This window comes from Rhinopithecus roxellana, chromosome 6 (assembly GCF_007565055.1).
Source record: "Rhinopithecus roxellana isolate Shanxi Qingling chromosome 6, ASM756505v1, whole genome shotgun sequence".
NCBI lineage: Eukaryota > Metazoa > Chordata > Mammalia > Primates > Cercopithecidae > Rhinopithecus > Rhinopithecus roxellana.
The window spans coordinates 106820619-106841380 of record NC_044554.1 but is presented as its reverse complement, the minus strand read 5'-3'; the positions used below and the strand labels follow the sequence as shown (position 1 = coordinate 106841380).

Genomic DNA, 20762 nt, shown 5'->3' with positions numbered 1-20762 from the left:
CTCACCTTATTTTTGCTCTGATACATGACTGAGTAGAGAAGCTTTATTATTATTACATAAGTATAATTCTATAGGTGATTGTGGTACTGGTGTGTTTAGCTTTAAGGTGTCGCTCCGGCGTTAAGGATGACAGGATGAGTAGGACTTTACTAGCATACTGTCAGACCAAATTTGGGAAGTACCAGTAAACTTAGAGAAATCTAATGTTAGAGAAGGAAGAATGTTTTCATTTTGGAACATTTTTTACAGGAGTCATTTTATGATATTTATCTTTAAAAGGTGATGTTCCAAAAAAGTTTTCTTTACAAATCAGATTTGGAGTAGATTACTTATGTTGTAAGATAATCCTGTTTCCAAGTATCGTTTTCATCTAATATCAATAAAATATGGTTTAATTAATGAAAATTGCACTTTCACATAATTTTGATCATTTGTTATATAAAAATAGTACTCCTGTATTAGAAACATTTTGTTAATTTTAATCCTAAATTACAGAATTAGTTCGTGCTTATAAGGATTTCAAAAGCATAGAAATACAGAGGGAAATGTAAGAGCTGAGTTTCCTCCTTACTCGTTTCGTACATATTCCTGCAAACCTCTTTTCTATGCATTTATTAGCATGTGTAACTTACATTAGAACATGTTTCTATACACATGCATATGTGTACGATATTTTTAAAACTATATAGCCTCTTAATTTTTTTTTTTTTTTTTTTTTTTTTTTTTTGAGACGGAGGGTCACTGTGTCCCAGGCTGGAGTGCAGTGGCACGATCTCGGCTCGCTGCAACCTCCGCCTCCTGGGTTCAAGTGATTCTCCCACAGCCTCCTGAGTAGCTGGGATTGCAGGCGCACGCCACCATACCTGGCTAATTTTTGTATTTTTAGTAGAGACGGGGTTTCACCTTGTTGATCTCTTGACCTTGTGATCCGCTCGCCTTAGCCTCCCAAAGTGCTGGGATTGCAGGCGTGAGCCACTGCGCCTGGCCAAGGATGTTTTATTTTAGCCCCAGTAGCAGAGAAAATATTTTCTCTCTCTTTTTTTTTCAATCCAGAGACAGGGTCTCACTCTGTCACTCAGGCTGGAGAGCAGTAGTTCTATCATGGCTCACTGCAGCCTGGAACTTCTGGACTGAAGTGATCCTCCCGTCTCAGCTTCTGAGTAGCTGGGACTAGGACTACAGGTGTGCACCACCATTTTTGTTAGAGACAGAATCTCACTATGTTGCCTAGGCTTGTCTTGAACATCTGGCCTCAAGCAGTCCTCCTGCCTCAGCCTCCCACTGTGTTGGAATTACAAGTGTGAGCCACTGCGCCCAGTCCACGTTTCTTTTTAAATAGGTTTTCTTTTTTTTTTTTGAGACAGACTCTCCCTCTGTCATCCAGGCTGGAGTGCAGTGGCACGATCTCGACTTGCCACAACCTCCACCTCCCAGGTTCAAGCGATTCTCCTGCCTCAGCCTCCCAAGTAGCTGGGATTACAGGCGGGTACCGCCACACTCCGCTAATTTTGTATTTTTAGTAGAGACGGGGTTTCCCCATGTTGGCCAGGCTGGTGTTGAACTCCTGGCTTTAAGTAATCCACCCCCCTCAGCCTCCTAAAATGTTGGGATTACAGGAATGAGCCACCGTACCTGGCCCTAAATAGGTTTCTTTTCTCCTGTACAAACCCTCTCCAGTATCCAGGCCCTACCTGCAGAATTTTCAGGGAGATCCCCATCTGGGTGAAGGTGGGAGATGGTACGGAGAGGAGCCAAGTAAGGAACAGTGTCTCTTGGCTGGTTTGGGCCAAAAGAGAAAAGCAAAAGGAAAGAGTGAGTTTTATTTTAGTTTATATTTTGTTACTTTATTTTATGGAGTCTCATGATGTTGTCCGGACTAGGGTGCAGCACTAATCACAAGCATGATTGTAGCACATTGCAGACAAGCTCCTGGGCTCAAGGGATCCTCCCACCTCAGCCTCCCGAGTACCTGGGACTTGCAGGTTTGCGCCACCATGGCTGACCTGGGCAGGGTAGAGGCTCTGAGCCTAGATTTCCAGGACATGATGATAATACTACTAACAGATTAGAAACGTTTTTTTAAAAAAAGGTAAAGGTCAGTTTTGTATAATCTATGATGTTTCAGATTCCAGTGAATTTCCTCTGGACAGTGGGGTGCAGGGAAGACTCTGATGGCATTTGCCACACTCGACTTTTCTGCTCATCATGTTCTCAGAATGTAAAGAGCTGGGGTGCCGTGCATTTCACTTTGCCTCCTTGGAGACCAGTTTCCAAAGGTTTAGAGCAGAGTGTTTTAAAGAAGCATCATGTAAACATAGGACATATGATGGGAATATGAAATTGCCTGCTTGACATTTTATTTACAGTTGTTGGGAGCAAATAAGTCATATGTGTGTATTTTCCTCCTAGGTTCATTTTCCAGACACTGAAAGAGCAGAATGGCTAAATAAGGTAAGATTAGAGTATACCAAATACCGTCTATCAGTGGAATTGGAGGATGAGATACCATCTTTCCATATTTGGGAATTTGCATGTTGGTAACATTTGAGCTCTTTTGGACTTTAGTGGGTTGGCTTCTGCTCCCCAAAGACCTCAGTCATAACAAATGCGTTTCTTTTTTTTCCAGAGACTGAGAACTGTCTCTGACTTGAGAAAAGTATAGGCATGTGCATATTTATATCTCTGGCCATGTGTCTTCTTTCCTGAACAGTCAGGGCTCAAATCTATTTTATAATAATCATAAGTTTTAAGAAACATTACAAAGACAGAAATAACTTACAAGAAACTGAATAATCAATAACAATCCTTTTTTTTTTTTTTTTTTGAGATGGAGTTTCACTCTTGTTGCCTAGGGTGGAGTGCAATGGCACGATCTCGGCTCACCGCAACCTCCACCTCCTGAGTTCAAGTGATTCTCCTGCCTCGGCCTCCCGAGTAGCTGGGATTACAGGCATGCGCCACCACGCCCGGCTAATTTTGTATTTTTAGTAGAGATGGAGTTTCTCCATATTAGTCAGGCTGGTCTCGAACTCCCGACCTCAGATGATCGCCCGCCTCAGCCTCCCAAATGGCTGGGATTACAGGCGTGAGCCCCTGCACCCAGCCAGCAATCATTTTTTTAAAGGTTATGTTTTTAGAACAGTATACCTTGAATTAGATCTGTTTTATCTCTGTATTTCATGCATCTTTAGGGCTACACAGTGAACTCAGATGTTGATAATGATCACTTTAAAGTGCTGGAAGTTCATTTGTCATTAAAAATATAGGTGCTTATTAATATTTATACAGTTGAAGAACTATGAATATTACTGTTGTTTTCAGCAACAAGTTGAAACCACAGGACTTTTAGAAATCTTTAAATGTGCTGACATGCTTAAACAGAATATTTAACCAGAGTAACTAGTTCCTACAACATATTAGGTAATCAGTAGTTGGTTTTTCTAATAACTTTTTAGAATTTAGATCATGTTGATTTTGCATAACAAGAAGATTCTCCCCCCGCTTTATTTTCAAAACCAGGTTTGGTCCGTTGTGAGAGTTTCTCACGAGCACTCGTGTGTGTCATGCGTTATAGCATTTTGTTTACGCTGAGTTCTTTTTCCTTTCCAGACTGTAAAACACATGTGGCCTTTCATTTGCCAATTTATAGAGAAGTTGTTTCGAGAAACTATAGAACCAGCTGTGCGGGGAGCAAACACCCACCTTAGCACCTTTAGTTTCACGAAGGTCGACGTGGGCCAGCAGGTCAGTAGTGTTCTCTTAAGTATCTTCACATGTGCATACAGTCAGACTGCTGTGAAAACATGAAAAACACACTTTCTTTTTTTGTTGTTTTTTCTTGAGACAGAATCTCGCTCTGTCGCCCAGACTGGAGTGCAGTGGCACTATCTTGGCTCACTGCAGTCTCTGCCTCCCAGGTTCACACTATTCTCCTGTCTCAGCCTCCCGAGTAGCTGGGACTATAGACGCCCGCCACCACGCCCAGCTAATTTTTTGTATTTTTAGTAGAGACGGAGTTTCACCATGTTAGCTGGATGGTCTCGATCTCCTGACCTCGTGATCCGCCCTCCTCAGCCTCCCAAAGTGCTAGGACTACAGGCGTGAGCCACCGCGCCCAGCCAAAAAACACATTTTCTTTCAATTTTTTTTTTTCAGACGGGGGCCTCGCTATGTTGCCCTGCCTGGTCTCAGACTCCTAGGCTCAAGTGATCTTCTGCCTCAGGCTCCCAACTAGCTGGGTATATGTTTTTTAAACAGCTTCCATGAGCCCAGTGGCTCATGCCTGTGATCCCAGCACTTTGGGAGACCTGAGCTAGAGACCAGCCTGGGCAACAAAGTGGGACCCCATCTCTGCAAAAAAGTTCGAAGTTAGCTGGGTGTGGTGGTGCACGTGTGTGATCCGGACTACATGGGAGGCTGAGGCGGGCGGGTCACTTGAGCCCTAGGAGGTCGAGACTATGGTGAGCCATGATCGCACTACTGCATTCCAGCCTGATTGACAGAGTGAGACCCTATTTCAAAAACCAGACAGCTTCAAATTATGTTCTGAAGAAAATTGTTCACCAAGAAGGTCTACTGGGTGTACCTGCATTTCCCACTCAGGCTCTGCCTCCAGCCGCAGTGCCTTTTCCCGTCTGTCAGGAGGCTGTCCTGCTGCCCTCTCGCCTGCCGTGCCCCTTCCCATCTCTGTCACTCAGGCTCTGCCTCCTGCCACGGTGCCTTTGCCCATCTCTGTCTGGAGGCCGTCCTGCTGCCCTCTCGCCCTCACTGCCCCTTCCCATCTGCTGGGAGGCCGTCCTCCTGCCTTCTTGTCCGCGGTGCTCTCTTGGCCACGTCAGCCTCCGTCGCGTGGCTTCTCTTTAACACTGACTTTTTCCCCTCGTGTGTCTTTCTGCTCCACGTTCTTCTGTCACAGGCCCTTTTGCGCTAGTTTTAAGTAGTCTTTCCCGTGAGAGAGTTTGATATGTGAGCTTATGTGAATTCATGCTCAATGTGCGGTAATTGACATGTTTAAGGTGTTCACCCCTCTCGGGATGTTAAGAAACAAAACTACTAATGACTCTAATGCTGGTAAGGTAGGTACACCATTCATTACGTAGGTGGAAGGAAAGACGGATTTTGTTAACGGAGTCAAATTATGTAAAAAGGAAAGCTCTACTTCCTAATACCACTTCTCGTAAAAGCCTCAAGAGTACATTTAGTTGATCATGGGAAGTTTTTCTTTTTCTTTTATATTTTTAAATCAGTGTTTAAGTAGCAACAGTCCAAGGTAACATTTATATGCCTAAAGACTCAGAGTCTGCACACGTTGGTGCATGCACAGCAGAGTAAGCACACAGACATCCCCGCACAGTGTGGTTCAGGGTTGTGACAGATGTGGTTGTGGGAGGGTCTGGCATGGCCACTGTGTATTTGCCACCTGTTAGTGGGCACCCGTGTCCACCCCATGCTCTCCAGGCTGCTGGCCACCTTTCTCCATCAGAGCTGACTTTCTGTGTGCAGAGAATGCTCTGTCTCAGAAGCAGTTACTCCAGACCCAGTGCCTCCTGTGCAGCCTTACATGTGACACCTGCCTGTATGTGCTGCTGCTTTTCTTGTGACATGCCTGAGGCGTGGCCATCCTGTGCAAGAGCCCATGTCGGTACACAGGATGCCTGTGGGACGAGCCCGTGTCTCTAGACAGGACGCCTGTGGGACGAGCCCGTGTCTCTAGACGGGACGCCTGTGGGACGAGCCCGTGTCTCTAGACGGGACGCCTGTGGGACGAGCCCGTGTCTCTACACGGGACGCCTGTGGGACGAGCCCGTGTCTCTACACGGGACGCCTGTGGGACGAGCCCCTTGTCTCTAGACGGGACGCCTGTGGGACGAGCCCGTGTCTCTAGACGGGACGCCTGTGGGACGAGCCCGTGTCTCTAGACGGGACGCCTGTGGGACGAGCCCGTGTCTCTACACGGGACGCCTGTGGGACGAGCCCGTGTCTCTACACGGGATGCCTGTAGTACACTTTCAGTGTTGACTTTACCTTCAACACCTAAAATGGTAACCACAGATGGGGAAAAACACAATTACAAGTTAAAGTGCCGTATGAGTGCAGGTTAAAATCCCAGTGACAAGTTAAATGCTGTAAAGCAGGGACTGCTCTGTCTGTACCTGGCCAGGTCATACATGTTTTAGCTCTGACTCCACCTTAAGTCTCTGTGGCACACTGTCCTGCTGTCTCTGCCTCCCTTCTTTCACAGCCCTTCAGCCACGTGAAAACCACCCTAGCTCCAGGGCAGTAGAGTCAGGCCAAGGGCCCCATTTAGCCTGTTATGCCCTAAGTTACAGCATGTTCATGTTTGTGGATATTTACAATTCCAATCTCCCCTGGGTTTATTTTAGGAATAATTTTATTATGTGTGAGTTCCACCACACACACGTTAAGTTTGATAGCAGCTGAATAAGAAGGTCCTTGGAGAATGAGTATGAAGAGGAGTGCTGATTCAATAAAGATAACTGGCATTTTCACCTACTGTACCAATGTCTTACAAGTGGCAAGCCCAGGCTTTCTGATGAAGGGGCGGTAGAATGGCCTGCGGAGTCCTGTGCGGGGCCCTTGGCCAGGCTGTGTGCTGACCAGGACCTCGGGCAGCTCGGCAGTGTTGCCTTCTGGTGTTGGTCCTTCATTAGGTAATGCCCAGTCATCTGGAGTGGGGTTGGTCCCTTCATCTCCGTGTCATTTGGGGAGTATGTTATCTGATGTACATCATGCCTGCCCCATTTTCACTTATTAGCATAATGTGGTGATTATGTTTTTAGTGCAGTCTGTACATGGCTTAGCTAGTGCCATAAAGAAAAAGCCTGGGAACTTGGGAGCATAGGAGGTGTCTAGACTCTCAGGTAAAAGCTTAGAGTTTGATTCGACAGCTAGGTGAGAGGTGTGATTTTAATACACTCAAACTTGTCAGAGTAAGCAGTAGTACTCTAAAAGTAAGGTGCTTCTTTCATTTTTGAGACAGAGTCTCACTCTGTCACCCAGGCTGGAGTACAGTGGTGTGATCACCACACACTGCAACCTCAGCCTCCCGTGCTTAAGGGATTCCCCCTACCACAACCTCCTGAGTAGCTGGGACTACAGGTGCTTGTCCCACGCCTGGGTCTCCACTAAGGCTGGTCTCAAACACTTAGGCTCAAGTGATTCTTTCACCTCAGCCTGCTGAAGTGCTGGGATTACAGCTTTGAGCCATTGTGCCCAGCGTTTTGTTTGTTTTGTTTTTGTTAAGAGATGGGAGTTCACTCTGTTGCCTAGTCTGGAGTGCAGTGGCACAATCATAGCTCACTGTAGCCTCCAACTCCTGCTCTCAAGCAGTCACCCCATCTCAGCCTCCTAAGTAGCTAGAACCACAGGCGTGCGCTCCCATCTTAGCTAATTTTTTTACTTTTTGTAGCGATAGGGTTTCACCATGTTGCCCAGGCTGATTTCAATCTCCTGGCTTCAAGCAGTCCTCTGCCTTGGTATCCCAAAGTGTTGGAATTACAGACCTGAGCTGCCACGCCAGGACATGAAAGTCTTAAGAAATGAAAAATGGTGAGACATAAAGAATAAATGAAAGGAAGTTATGTTTCAAACATGGTAGTAAGGATGGAGTACTAGAAAAGGGTCAAGTTAGATATGAAGAGACGAGAGTAAGAGGCTTGAAAAGAGCACATATGTATCGTTACATGTGCTGACAACAGCAGTCATGCCCAGTGGTTATTAACTGCTGTGGGCAAGGCATGCACTACTGTCTTGACATTTATTTTGTTGCTTAATTTCACAGTAATCTCATGAAACAGAGGCCATTGTTTTTCTGCAGATCACAGGTGAGGAAGCTGAGGAACGGGTTAAATAGCCGAAAATCAAGCCGCACTCTGTTATGAAGGCAGAATTTTAATTCCTGTTGTAGTCTGAAATTTAAAGCTTGTACTCTTTATCTCTATGCTGTGTTACAAGGTTTGATTTTTTTTTTAACCTCTGTATTTTAAAATAAACTACTTCTTATTTCAGCCCCTCAGGATCAATGGTGTTAAGGCATATACTGAAAATGTAGACAAAAGGCAAATTATTTTGGACCTTCAGATTAGGTAAGTTTGTATTTGTTGTATTTGTGTCATAGTTAATGGCGTGTAATGTCACTTAGCTGCACCTGTAAGGTGGAGGATACAGAGAGCACACGTCTTACCTGCTGTCGGTTGGAGTTCAACTAAATTCTTGTTAGACATCCAAATATTATTTACCTTCTGGGTCTCAGTTTCTAATAACCTCAATAATTGCCATTCAGAAAATGTGTTAAATAAAAAGAAGTTAAAGACACTACAAGAAAACTATGGACCAATATTCTTTATGAACATTGATTAAAAAAAACGCTTAACAAAATACTAGCAAACTGAATTCAGCAGCATATTAAAAAGATTTTACACCATGACCTAGTGGGATTTATTCCCAGAATGCAAAGATGATTCAGCGTACAACAATTAGTTGATGTAATACACCACATTAAAAGGAAGGAAAAAACCAAATCATGGGATTATCTCAGTTGATGGACAAAAAGCATTTAACAAAATTCAATACCCTTTCATGATAAAAACACTGAATGAACTAGGAATAGAAGGAAACTAACTCAACATAATAAAAACCATGTAAGAAAACCCCACAGTTAACATTATACTCAGTGGGCTGGGCACGGTGGCTCAAGCCTGTAATCCCAGCAATTTGGGAGACTGAGGTGGGTGAATCACGAGGTCAGGAGATCAAGACCATCCTGGCTAACACGATGAAACCCCGTCTCTACTAAAAAATACAAAAAATAAGCCAGGCGTGGTGGCGGGCGCCTGTAGTCCCAGCTACTCTGGAGGCTGAGGCAGGAGAATGGTGTGAACCTGGGAGGCAGAGCTTGCAGTGAGCTGAGATCGTGCCACTGCACTCCAGCCTGGGCGACAGAGCGAGACTCCGTCTCAAAAAAAAAAAAAAAAGTTTTACTCAGTGGTCAAAAACTGAAAGCTTTTTCTTTGAAATCAGGAACAACTGCAAGGATGCCCTCTTTCACTACTACTTTTCAACACAGTATTGGGAGTTCTAGTTGGAGCAGTTAGGCAAAAGAAAGAAATAAAGGGCACCCAGGCTGGAAAGGAAGAAAGACATTTTATGTGTGTGTGGGGGGGTATATATATAATTTGGTTTGTTGGTTTTGTTTTTGTTTTTGTTTTGAGACAGGTTCTTGCCTTATCACTCAGGGTGGAGTGCAGTGGCACAGTCTTGGCTCACTGCAGCTTCGACCTCCCAGAGTCAAGCAATCCTCCCACCTCAGCCTCCCGTGTAGCTGGGACTGCAGGTTCATGCCACCATGTGTGGCTAATTTTTGTATTTTTTTGTTTGTTTGTTTTTGTTTTTTGTTTTTTTTTTGTTTTTTTTTTTTGAGACGGAGTCTCGCTCTGTCACCCAGGCTGGAGTGCAGTGGCCGGATCTCAGGTCACTGCAAGCTCCGCCTCCCGGGTTCACGCCATTCTCCTGCCTCAGCCTCCCGAGTAGCTGGGATTATAGGCACATGCCACCATGCCTGACTAATTTTTATATTTTTAGTAGAGGCAAGTTTTCCACCTTGTCTAAAACTCCTGACCTCAAGTGATCCACCTGCCTCGGCCTCCAAAAGTGCTAGGATTATAGACGTGAGCCACCATGCCCAGCCAAATTTTTGTGTATTTTAATACAGTGTTTTACATTGGAAAAAAAAGAAATTGAAGAGCTGCCAGCTACCATGCATAGCATAATAAAAATGGGCTTCCTTCCCCCCACACCCCCCATAGGGTCTCGCTGTGTCCCCCGGGCTGTGGCTTAATCTTGTCTTTCATCCTCATTCTTCCTTGAGTTTGCTCAGGGCTTCCTGCTCCACGTGGGGCCTCACAACACACTGTGTGGTGCCCAGTGAGTACTGTGCACTCAGAACAACCACGTGGTGCTAGCAGCTAAGAGTTGTGTGTTTTTTTTGGTCCTTTACTAAAGATCATTTTATTAAAGTGATCATTGAGTTTCCAAAGTATTTAAATATAATGAATGTACAAAGTTGGTACCAAGTTACCTTTATTTCAGAAAGAAGCATAGACTTTCTTTAATCTAATATGGAAAAATCTGCCTCTTTAAAATATTTGGTGCTAGGGCAAACACCATTGTCATCAGTGGAATAAAAGAGGACACCCATGTATGTCTCAGGTCAGGCTGTGCCCCAGGAGGACGGTCCACCTCCAGGAGGGTGGCCCACTGGGCTGGTACCAGGCTTCATGAGGGTCAGAGCCTTGTGCGCTTGTCCAGTGTCCCCAGCACTGAGCAAGTTTGAGTCCGTCAGTCAGTGGACGCCATTCTGAAGGTGCAGTCTGGTATCATGGTTAACTCCCATAACATGTGCCAAGTATCCTGCTCAGATTTATGTCTCTGAACAAATATGCATTCTGCTTTGTTGTGAGTTCCAGACAAGCACTTTAACTAAATTGGCAGGCAGTAGACATGGGGAAGGAATAATTGAAAAGTATTAGAAAATAAAATGATCACGGCCAGGTGCAGTGGCTCATGCCTGTTAATTCCAGCAGTTTGAGAGGCTGAGGCGGGTGGACCCCTTGAGGTTGGGAGTTCGAGAGCAGCCTGGCCAACATGGTGGAACCCCATCTCTACTAAAAGTACAAAAATGAGCTGGGCATGGTGGCACACACCTGTAATCCCAGCTACTTGGGAGGCTGAGGCAGGAGAATGGCCTGAACCAGATAGTGGCTGTCGCAGTGAGGCACCGTCGCGCCACTGCACTCCAGCCTGGCCAGCAGAGCAAGACTCCATCTCAAAAAAAAAAAAAAAGAAAAGAAAATGATCAAGTCATAGAATGAAGAAAAGGAAAGTTTTTTATAGTTTTGTAGCAGGTTATTGGTGATTTTACCAACTAGGTAGAGAGTAATTCTCAATGAGAAGAATCTGTAGGCCTTGGTGTTAACACCAGGACAATAAATACTGGAAGAAACTTATCCCAGATTCCTTTCGTTACTATTTTGCTTATCTGCTTAGACATTCCCTTCTAGCATTTATCAAACTTCCCCACAGACGTTGTCAGGTCAGAGTGTGACATCCTGCCTCCAGAAACCGAGGGTCGGGGCAGGTCCTACAATAACCCATGCAAAAAGTGTTTGACATTTTATGTTTATATTAAAAATAGATGCATATCTTGCTTATAGCGTTATGTTTGTTTCATATTAATATTTGAAATGACTTACTCATTGAGCAAAATTGAGGCCCCAAACAGATGCACTGTTTCTAGTCCTGGATGTCATAGAGGCCTAGGGCACTGAGAGATTTTTCATGATTGGGAAGCAAGTTGTGACATTTATTTGTGTGAAATAAAATTAAACCTTTTAATGTTTTAAACATCAGATTTATAAGGTAAAGAAAACTACATTGCATCAAAAGTCTGCTTCAGAAGTTGCAGTTTGTTATTTACGTCTTCTTTTGAACATGGACATTTCTGTTTAGTTAAGATTTTTATATATATGACCAACAACAACCACAACCATTGATTGATTGATTGATTGATTGATTGGGAGTATTCCTTCCAAGGTCAGAGCAGTATTGGATCTGATAACAGCCTGAAGACCTGGAGCGGTAAAATACTAGAATCTGATGGGCCGTATTTTACGATTTTTACCTACAATCTATTTGCTTGCTTTACTATCATTTTATTCAGATTATACATCTTGCAGGTCTATAGTGATGAAGAGAGTAGTTCATTTCACTCACATTATGTAATGCAGAATTTTTTCTTTGTTAGTTTTGTAGGAAATTGTGAGATTGATTTGGAAATCAAACGATATTTTTGTAGAGCTGGTGTGAAAAGTATCCAGGTAAGTTTTTTGTTTTTTGTTTTAATTTTACAGTTTTCTAAAGTTCTCTAAGCTGTATTCAGAAAGAAAATTAGGAAGTTTTTCTAGCTTGGAATTTTTTTGATGTTGAGTTTTTAACTGTAGGTCATAGTTGAGAGAAATAAGAAGTCAAGTGCTCAAAAGTTACTAAGATGCGCAAGCAAACTCCTTAAGTGGCCCAGGAGAATTGTTTTCTATTACATATTTTGGTTTCCTGTTTGAGTTTAGATTCATGGTACCATGCGGGTGATTCTGGAACCGTTGATTGGAGATATGCCCTTAGTTGGAGCTTTGTCTATCTTCTTCCTTAGGAAACCAGTAAGTCATTATTTATTTCATTTTTATTTTCCCATTTGGTGACAAAAATACATACCCGTGGAAGAATGTACAAAGTGGAGAAACAAAATTTTATCAACTCGCTGTTGTCCCTTTCTGTTGCATGAATCTTGTGGGAGTTTTTTGTATTTCTTTGTGCCTTAACTGAGAGCTTATCTCTTGATAAACAGCTCTCTTTCCTGATTATAAAAATGTTACAAAAATGTGAAAACATGGACTTCTTCAGAAGTGTAGGTCTTAGCTCACATTTTATTCACCACCTCACTGATTATGATTTATAGATATTTGCTCATTTAATCCTCATAACTCTATAGCTAAATATTAACGTTGTTTTCTTTTACTGTTCAGAAACTGAGATTTTGAAAGTCTTATTTTTCCAAGTCACACAAGTAATAAGAGCCTGTATACAGATCCAGTTTAGTCTGATACAGTGCTCATGTTCCTGAACACTTTGTTGAGAAGACTAACCTGTAAACCTTCCTTTTCTCCCCTCCAGAGATAAGGGCTACTGTCTTTTGCATGCACCTCCTTCCTCATTTGGGGTGTGTTTAATGAACTGTACATACAGTTTCATATACAAGTTGAATATTTTTGGAGATGTTTAGGACCAGATATGTTTCAGGTTTTGTAATATTTGCGTTAGACTCCAGTGAGTATTTCCTTTGAGCATGATGCTAGTACTCAAAAAGTTTCTGATATTGAAGCATTTTGGATTTTTAGATTAGGGATGCTGAACATATACTGTGTTGTTTTTTTTTTATAAGTTAATACTATTTTAATGCTATTTATTATTTGTTAATAAATACTATTTGTTATTTCCCACAAAACCAAGACAACAGAACTGTTACTCCTGCCAAACAGACTCCTTCCTCCTTCCCTGGGCTCCTGCAGCCTCTGGCCAGCGTCTCCCTTTGCTGCCCTCCGTGTTCACTGTGGTCTGGGTCATCTTCTCCGGGTGCACACTGCCCATATGGTGGTCTGTATCAACCCACACCTCACTCCTGCCTCCCTTTGCCTTTTCCTTTGCCACAGAAGGCTTTCTTTGCCCCTTTTGTTTCACTTGCTTTCAGCAGTTTCTGCACAGTTATTGTTAGCTCTTTGAAAGCAAGGATCATAACTGTCTCCTTAGAGTTTGGTAAATGAATGATGCAAGATGTGCCACTGATGAGTCCTGCATGTAGTACCTTCAACATGATATGTAATTTAAAGTTGGAATATTAATTCATATAATTTGATTCAAATAACTTACTAAAAATTGTTATTTGGCTTTTAAAATACGGGTTTATCTACACCTGTCATAAACTAGTTTATTACAGGTTGTGCTTTTTCTGTATGAAAACAAAAGAATTAAGTGTCATCACTTTCTGTTATGAATAAAATAATCGTTCTGATTTTCTTATTACTGAAATAAATGGGCTTATTTTGAATCGATTTTAGGTACATGAAACATGGGAACATCCAAAAACTCCTATGTCATCTCTGTCAAATTTTACTGTTAAAATTAAATTTTACTATTCAGGATGTTAAGAGATTCATAAGATTTAAAATTCATGGTTTTTTTTTTACATACCACATACCAGTTATTAAAAGTCCAGTATGTTTAAGAAACCAACTTCATTAGTGACCAAAAAAACCTCAGTAATCTTAACAAACTGCTAAGTATTTTTAACTTACCCATCTTTAGCCAGGGACATTTTTAACAATTTAGAGAAAGACCTTTTTAAAAAGTGCATTTCAGAATGTAACAAAATCCAAATCTTTAAATCTTCTTCAAAATTTAATACTGCTCTTGCTTAGTTTGGATCTTCCATAGATGACTTTACTTTTAAAATAACGTATTAACTTCCAAATGAAATTTAGTGCTCAGAAAAGAAGGATGGGGCTGAAAAGTGCAGAATCACTCATTTCCTTATATGGTGAGTAAAGTCATCAAACGTGTGCTTCAGTGAAAAGGAAATTTTTCAGTTTCTTTTACTGGAAAATATGAGAACAGGGTTTTCTGCTGGCTGCCAAGAAATTCCTCCTCATCCTGGTGAAAGATATTTCTAGAAGGGTTTTTGTTTTGTGGTTTTTTAAATTTCTTTTTACTATTTGGATGATTTAGAAACCCTTACGAAACCTTTATACATTTTTCTACTTGTTGACTTGTTTAGTTTTTATAATGTAGAACTTGTTGAAGGAAAAAAACCTAAACATTGCTGAAGTGACGAAGTTGGAGTGTAGGTGAAGAAGGCAGCACAGTGCCATGGTTAAGTGACAGACATGTGTTGGACAACCTGGTTTTCCACTCTTAGTTCTTCCTCTTACTGTAGCCTTATGAACAACTTATTTCTCTAAGCCTCAGTTTTCGCATCTGTCACATGGGGATGGCAGTAATACCTACTTCACACAATTAAATCTGAAAATTACATGTCAATGAATGTAAGCTGCTTAGTACAATACCTAACACACAGTAATCTTCAGATTTTAAGAAATTAAATATTTCTCCTACATGTAGGTTTAGTCCTGACACTGGAGGCGATTTTTTGTTTGTTTGTTTGTTTTGGAGACGGAGTTTCACTCTTGTCGTGGAGCCCGGAGTGCAATGATGCAAGCTCAGCTCACTGTAACCTCCGCCTCCCAGATTCAAGTGATTCTCCTGCCTCAGCCTCCTGAGTAGTTGAGATTACAGACGCCCACCACCACACCCGGCTAATTTTTTTGTATTTTTAGTAGAGACAGGGTTTCACCATGTCGGCCAGGGTGGTCTTGAACTCATGACCTCCGGTGATCCACCCACCTCGGCCTTCCAGAGTGCGGGATTACAGGCGTGAGCCACCGCACCCGGCCACTAGAGGTGATTTATCGGTAAGGAGCAAAGCTTGGATAAATTTTCTGATAAGAACTGGAACAATTGGTGTTTGCCATCGGCTGTGCACAGGGAATCACCCTCACTTGGTAGTTGCTGGGCAGCATACAGTTTTAGGGGTGTTTCAGAGCCCTTAGTCTTGTTGAGATTTATCCCTCGGGTAGAGGGGATCCAGGAGGTCTTTCCCAAAACTTCCCTTAGAAATGGTCCTAGGCTACCCCAAACACGTTCATCCACCCACATTCGGGGTCTTCAAGCCAATGCGGAGGTGCTGGCTGCTGGCATCTTTTGAACCATAGATTCCGTTTCTTCCTTTGTAAAATGGAAACAGTGTCTTCTGTTATGAGAAGAAATTGAATCCTATTAGCCAAGGACTCCAGAAATTGATGTGCTTTAAGCAAATGGGGATTAAAAAGGAGAGGTATTTATTTGAAAAATGAAAATAGTATATATTGGTGTCTCATGACATATGTACAGGGGACTGCAGTTGAGTCTCAGGAACAGAATGGAACCAGGAATTTGAAAGCCTTCGTGACTGTCTCCACCTCTGCTCGCTCTCCTCTTCCTCTGAGACTAGCTTCATCTGGTAATGCAGTCCACGTGTGGAGTAGCATGCCTGCCAGCACTTCAGAGAGAGCATTGAGTCTTCCTGCATCTTCGGCTTCTCCCCTCCTCTTCCCTCCCCATTCCAGCTGGGTCAAATACCGACCCCCTGGACCAGCTGTGGGTGGAAAGGTTGCAGTGTTTGAACAGGGCTCCCTGAAGCCCATTCTTACAGCCTTGCAGATGAGGCTGCAGTGAGTTCCAGAGTCGGGGCCACAGGCACATCCACAGACTCAGACCACACATTAGTAACTGGCAGTTTTTGCAGTATTTATCCTGCTGTTTTCTCCGACTTTCTGGGATTTGACTTTCTGGGTTTGATATTTGTATTATTTTGGACAGTCTTGCCCACCCCCAGTAGAGGGGATACAGAGGAGCTTCCTGTTGTCCTGGTCCATCCTGGGTGTTGGGGCCAGAGCTCTCCCAGGGACCCTGCCCCTTCCTCCCTGTGCCTTGTGTCTTTGGCGGGTCTTTTGCAGGACAGAGTCTGCACCTGCCCCAGCAATACAGGGTCTCTACTGGCCTGGGACATTGTCCTACCATGTCCTTAAGGGACCTCTCCCCAGCTGCAGTGGGTCCTCAAGGTGCTTCTCTCCCCCATGGCTTCTGTCCCTTAAGGTGGAAGGTGGGGTGGGGCTTGCTTTGTGCCCTTCTACGGTGGCGGCTGCCTCCTCCCGGGCTCCTCCCCATGGGAAGTGTCCTCCCTGAGGCTGTCTTTGCCCACCGGGCATGCAGGTGCCACCACGTGATGTGCACACCTCTTTGGTTCTCTGGCTCACCCACACTTGGCCTGTGGCCTTTCATAAGGATCTGGCTGGAGTCATCTCACTTGTTTTGGGGGGAATTCGTCCTCCTTCAAGTTCAGCTCACTCCTGCCTCTCCTCCCTCGGAGCTGCCTGGAGGGAGGGATTTCAGGCTGGCTGGTGGCTCAGGATGTCAGTTCTCCCGTGTGGTCAAGAATGAAGCTCTCGGAAGTCCTGGGACTTACAAACATAAGAAAAACATTTTTGAACTTTACCGACAGCCCAGATCCGCTAAATAAAAAACTGGAGAAAGGTGGGAGCCCTGAGTTTGTATTTCCAACAGACTTTCCAGGTGATTCTTGTTCTGAACTGTGGAGTTGGATGCAGCCAGGATGCCAGGCATACAGCACGTGGTCAGGTGCCCAGCGGCTGCCCTGAAACTGTAAACATTACCACACCCATCACAACGGACTACAGAACATGGAGAGAAGAGGGGCACCTGTGCTGTTCATGAAATACGTGGATACATCTGTGTCGTTCCAGTTGAAACCTGACATTGCTTTCCGATCATGGACCACGGTACACGTTCTGCTTCTGATAGAAGAGTCACAACAGCTCAGAGGTGACTTCCTGTCCTTTGGAAATGCGTGTTCCACTGGCTTTTCAGTTTCCTGAAATAGCTCAGTCCTCCAGAGGCGGAGGCTCCTAGCATCCTGAGGCACGTGTTGGTGGGGAAGGAGGGGCAGACTATTTTAGTTGCTTTTCCAAAGGCGCCTTTTAAAGCCAGGCCTTTCTCGGGCCCTGCTGGTGGCTTCTCCATGGTGCCCTCGTGTGGGCCTCAGACTGGGCTTCGGAGCCTCCCTGTCTCACACGCCCATTTTGTCCTTCCCACGTGCTTGTTCTCTCTCTCACTTGTTCTCACACTCACACTTGTTCTCACACTCACACTTGTTCTTTGACGCTTGTCCGCACTCATTCTCACACAGGTGTTCTCACACGTTTTCATTCTCACACATTTGTTGTCTCGGACACACACATTTTCACACCCATGCTTGAGCTTCTCACACATGCTTGAGCTTCCATACTTGTTCTCACACTTCTTGTTCTCATGCACATTTTCACACCCATTCTCACAGTTGTTCTCACACACACTTGTTCTTTCGTATGTTTTTTTCATATGTTTCGTATGTTTTTCTTTATTCTCACATACCCACTTACTTCACATGTTCTCATTTGTCACACACCCTTGTTCTTTGACTCATTCTCGCTTTGTTCTCACACTCCAACTTTCACGCTAGTTCTCACACTCATGCTCACATTTTCTCATGCTTGCTGTTTCACTGACACTTGTTCTCATTTCACTCCTCCTCACACTTTATTCTCACACACACGCTTGTTCTTTCACACTCGTTCTCACACACATTCTCATACTTTCAGCACTCAGATTTCACACCCACACTTGTTCTCAGTCATTCTTTCACACTCCTCACACCTCATACTTTGCTCTCACACTTACACTTGTTCACTCACACTTGTTCTCACTTGTATTTTCATACCTCTCACACTTCGTTCTCACACTCATTAGTTCACTCACACCTCTTAGTCACACTTGTTCTCTCACTTGTTCTTTCACATTCACACCTCTCACATCATTCTCACACTTGTTAGTGCACTCACACTTCGTTCTCAGTCACACTTGTTCACTCTCACACTTGTTCTTTCCCATGCACACCTCACACCTTGTTCTGTCACACTTGTTCTGTCATGCTCACACCTCACACTTCGTTCTCGCACTCAGTTCACTCTCCTTGTTCTCAGTCACACTTGTTCACTCTCACACTTGTTCTTTCCCATGCACACCTCTCACACCTTGTTCTGTCACACTTGTTCTGTCATGCTCACACCTCACACTTCGTTCTCGCACTCAGTTCACTCTCCTTGTTCTCAGTCACACTTGTTCACTCTCACACTTGTTCTTTCCCATGCACACCTCACACCTTGTTCTGTCACACTTGTTCTGTCACACTTGTTCTTTCATGCTCACACCTCTCACACTTCGTTCTCGCACTCAGTTCACTCTCCTTGTTCTCAGTCACACTTGTTCACTCTCACACTTGTTCTTTCCCATGCACACCTCTCACACCTTGTTCTGTCACACTTGTTCTTTCACGCTCCTGACACCTCTCACAGTTTGTTCTCACACTCCTTCACTCACACTTCTCACTCGTTCTTTCACACACCTTTCACACCTCGTTCTGTCACACTTGTTCTCTCACACTTGTTCTCACTTGTTCTTTCACGCTCACACCTCTCACTTTGTTCTCACCCTGGTTAGTTCACTCTCACACTTCATTCTCAGTCACACTTGTTCACTCTCACACTTGTTCTTTCACACACCTCACACTTTGTTCTCACATTCAGTTCACTCACAGTTGTTCTCACTTGTTCTTTCACACTCACACCTCTCACACCTCGTTTTCAGTCACACTTGTTCTCTCTCACACTTGGTCTCACTTGTTCTTTCACGCTCATACCTCTCACTTTGTTCTCACCCTGGTTAGTTCACTCACACTTCATTCTCAGTCACACTTGTTCACTCACACTTGTTCTTTCACACACCTCACACTTTGTTCTCACACTCGTTCACTCTCACACTTCGTCCTCAGTCACACTTGTTCACTCTCACGCGTGTTCTTTCACACACCTCACACTTTGTTCTCACATTCAGTTCACTCACAGTTGTTCTCACTTGTTCTTTCACGCTCACACCTCTCACTTTGTTCTCACACTCGTTCACTCTCACACTTCGTCCTCACACTTGTTCACTCTCACGCGTGTTCTTTCATGCTCCTCGCACCTCTCACACTTTGTTCTCACACTCGTCTCACACTTGTTCTCATACTTGTTCTCACATGTTTTGTCTCACACTCATTCTCACACTTGCTTTTATGTTCTCACACACTCATTCTCACTTATTCTCACACTTATTTTCCCTCACGCTCATTCTCACATTAGTTCTCTGTCCCTGTTTCTCACACAGATTCACAGTTAAGCCTCTTACACGCTTTTCCTCTCACACACATTCTCGTACACACGTGTTCTCCTTCTGTCTTCCCACTCTCTCCCTCCGTCATTCCAGCCTCTGGCTCTTGCTCCTTCACCGTTCCCCATGCCCAGGGACAGGCCTTTCAGTGCCTTCAACATGGGGACCCCTTTGCCTGGCACCTTTCTTGCGTTCAAATCTCTCTTCCTTTCAAAAGCCAGCAGAGTCCTTTCCTTCCACAATTCCTGCTCCTGCCTCCCTGACGATTAGTTTCTCTGAACTTCAGCAGCACTTAAATGTATCTGTCTTTTCAACAAGGCCTGCATTGGCATGCCCCCCGTTGCCTGACAAGCTTATACTAAAACTGCCTTGTCTGTGTTTTTAATACTCCGTCGTTGATAGTTAATATTCTTTTTGAGTTTTGTTTTAGACAAAATCAGTTGTTTTTCTGAAATGATTCTAAGACAAGTGGTCAGAAATAGTCTGTTTGTTTGGTTTATGTTTGGTCAGTTGTGCTTTGATTATAGATGGTTCCTCATCTGAGATTAAAGTGGGACAGAACTTCAAAAGTAAAAGGGTAAATGTTCACTGTGATGCTTACGTGGCACATGTGCTAGTCCTTGAGAGTGGCGAGAACGATCTGAATTGCTCAAAGGGATTTCCAGGGAAGGAAGCCCTCAGGTAATGACTGCGGTCGCAGGCGATGGGCTTGGAGCCAGGCTCATGGCTTCTGTGCGTTGTCTGACTTAGTCCCCACAGGATGGGATTGTTCCCGTGTTACTGGTGGGGAAAATAAAGGCCAGAGTATATTTAAAATGGAAACTTTTGTAGGGATGCCTCTGGTGTTGAAGTTTATTCTCTAAAATCTCCCAAATTGTAGTTTAAAGTTTAGAAACTTTATTCTTGAATGGTTTCTTTCATAGGTAGTCATTCTCAGTGACAGATTTGGAAATGGATATTTAGGGTGTCACAATAATGGGGTCTGGGGCCCCTATTGCCATTTAGTGGCGGAAACCAAGATGGATGCTGACCATTTAAATGTCTTGTGCCTGTTGGTCTTGTGCAGCAGAGGACTGCCCCTCCCCACCCCAGGGCCAAGAACCCCCTGTTCATAAGCTCTGCATAGCCTCTGTAAGCAAATACCCGAGTCAAGGTCGCTAGGTTTAGAAGCAAATATGAGCTGGGGCTGTCTGCTGCTCATTCCACAGAGAGAGACTTTGAAGCCAGTGAGAAGTCAGTGAGCACAATGAGACACATCAGAGACAGGAGCAGGTTGG

General features: G+C 43.9%; 1 protein-coding gene across 1 annotated transcript in view; it reads left to right on the top strand.

Annotated features, from left to right (window-relative positions):
• The window catches only part of ESYT2 (extended synaptotagmin 2), a 102996-nt gene that overhangs the window by 33224 nt on the left and 49010 nt on the right, over positions 1-20762 (top strand). The window contains 5 exon segments of the mRNA XM_030933225.1: positions 2410-2451; positions 3610-3744; positions 8029-8105; positions 11822-11894; positions 12141-12230. Coding sequence (XP_030789085.1) covers positions 2410-2451; positions 3610-3744; positions 8029-8105; positions 11822-11894; positions 12141-12230 — 417 coding nt within the window.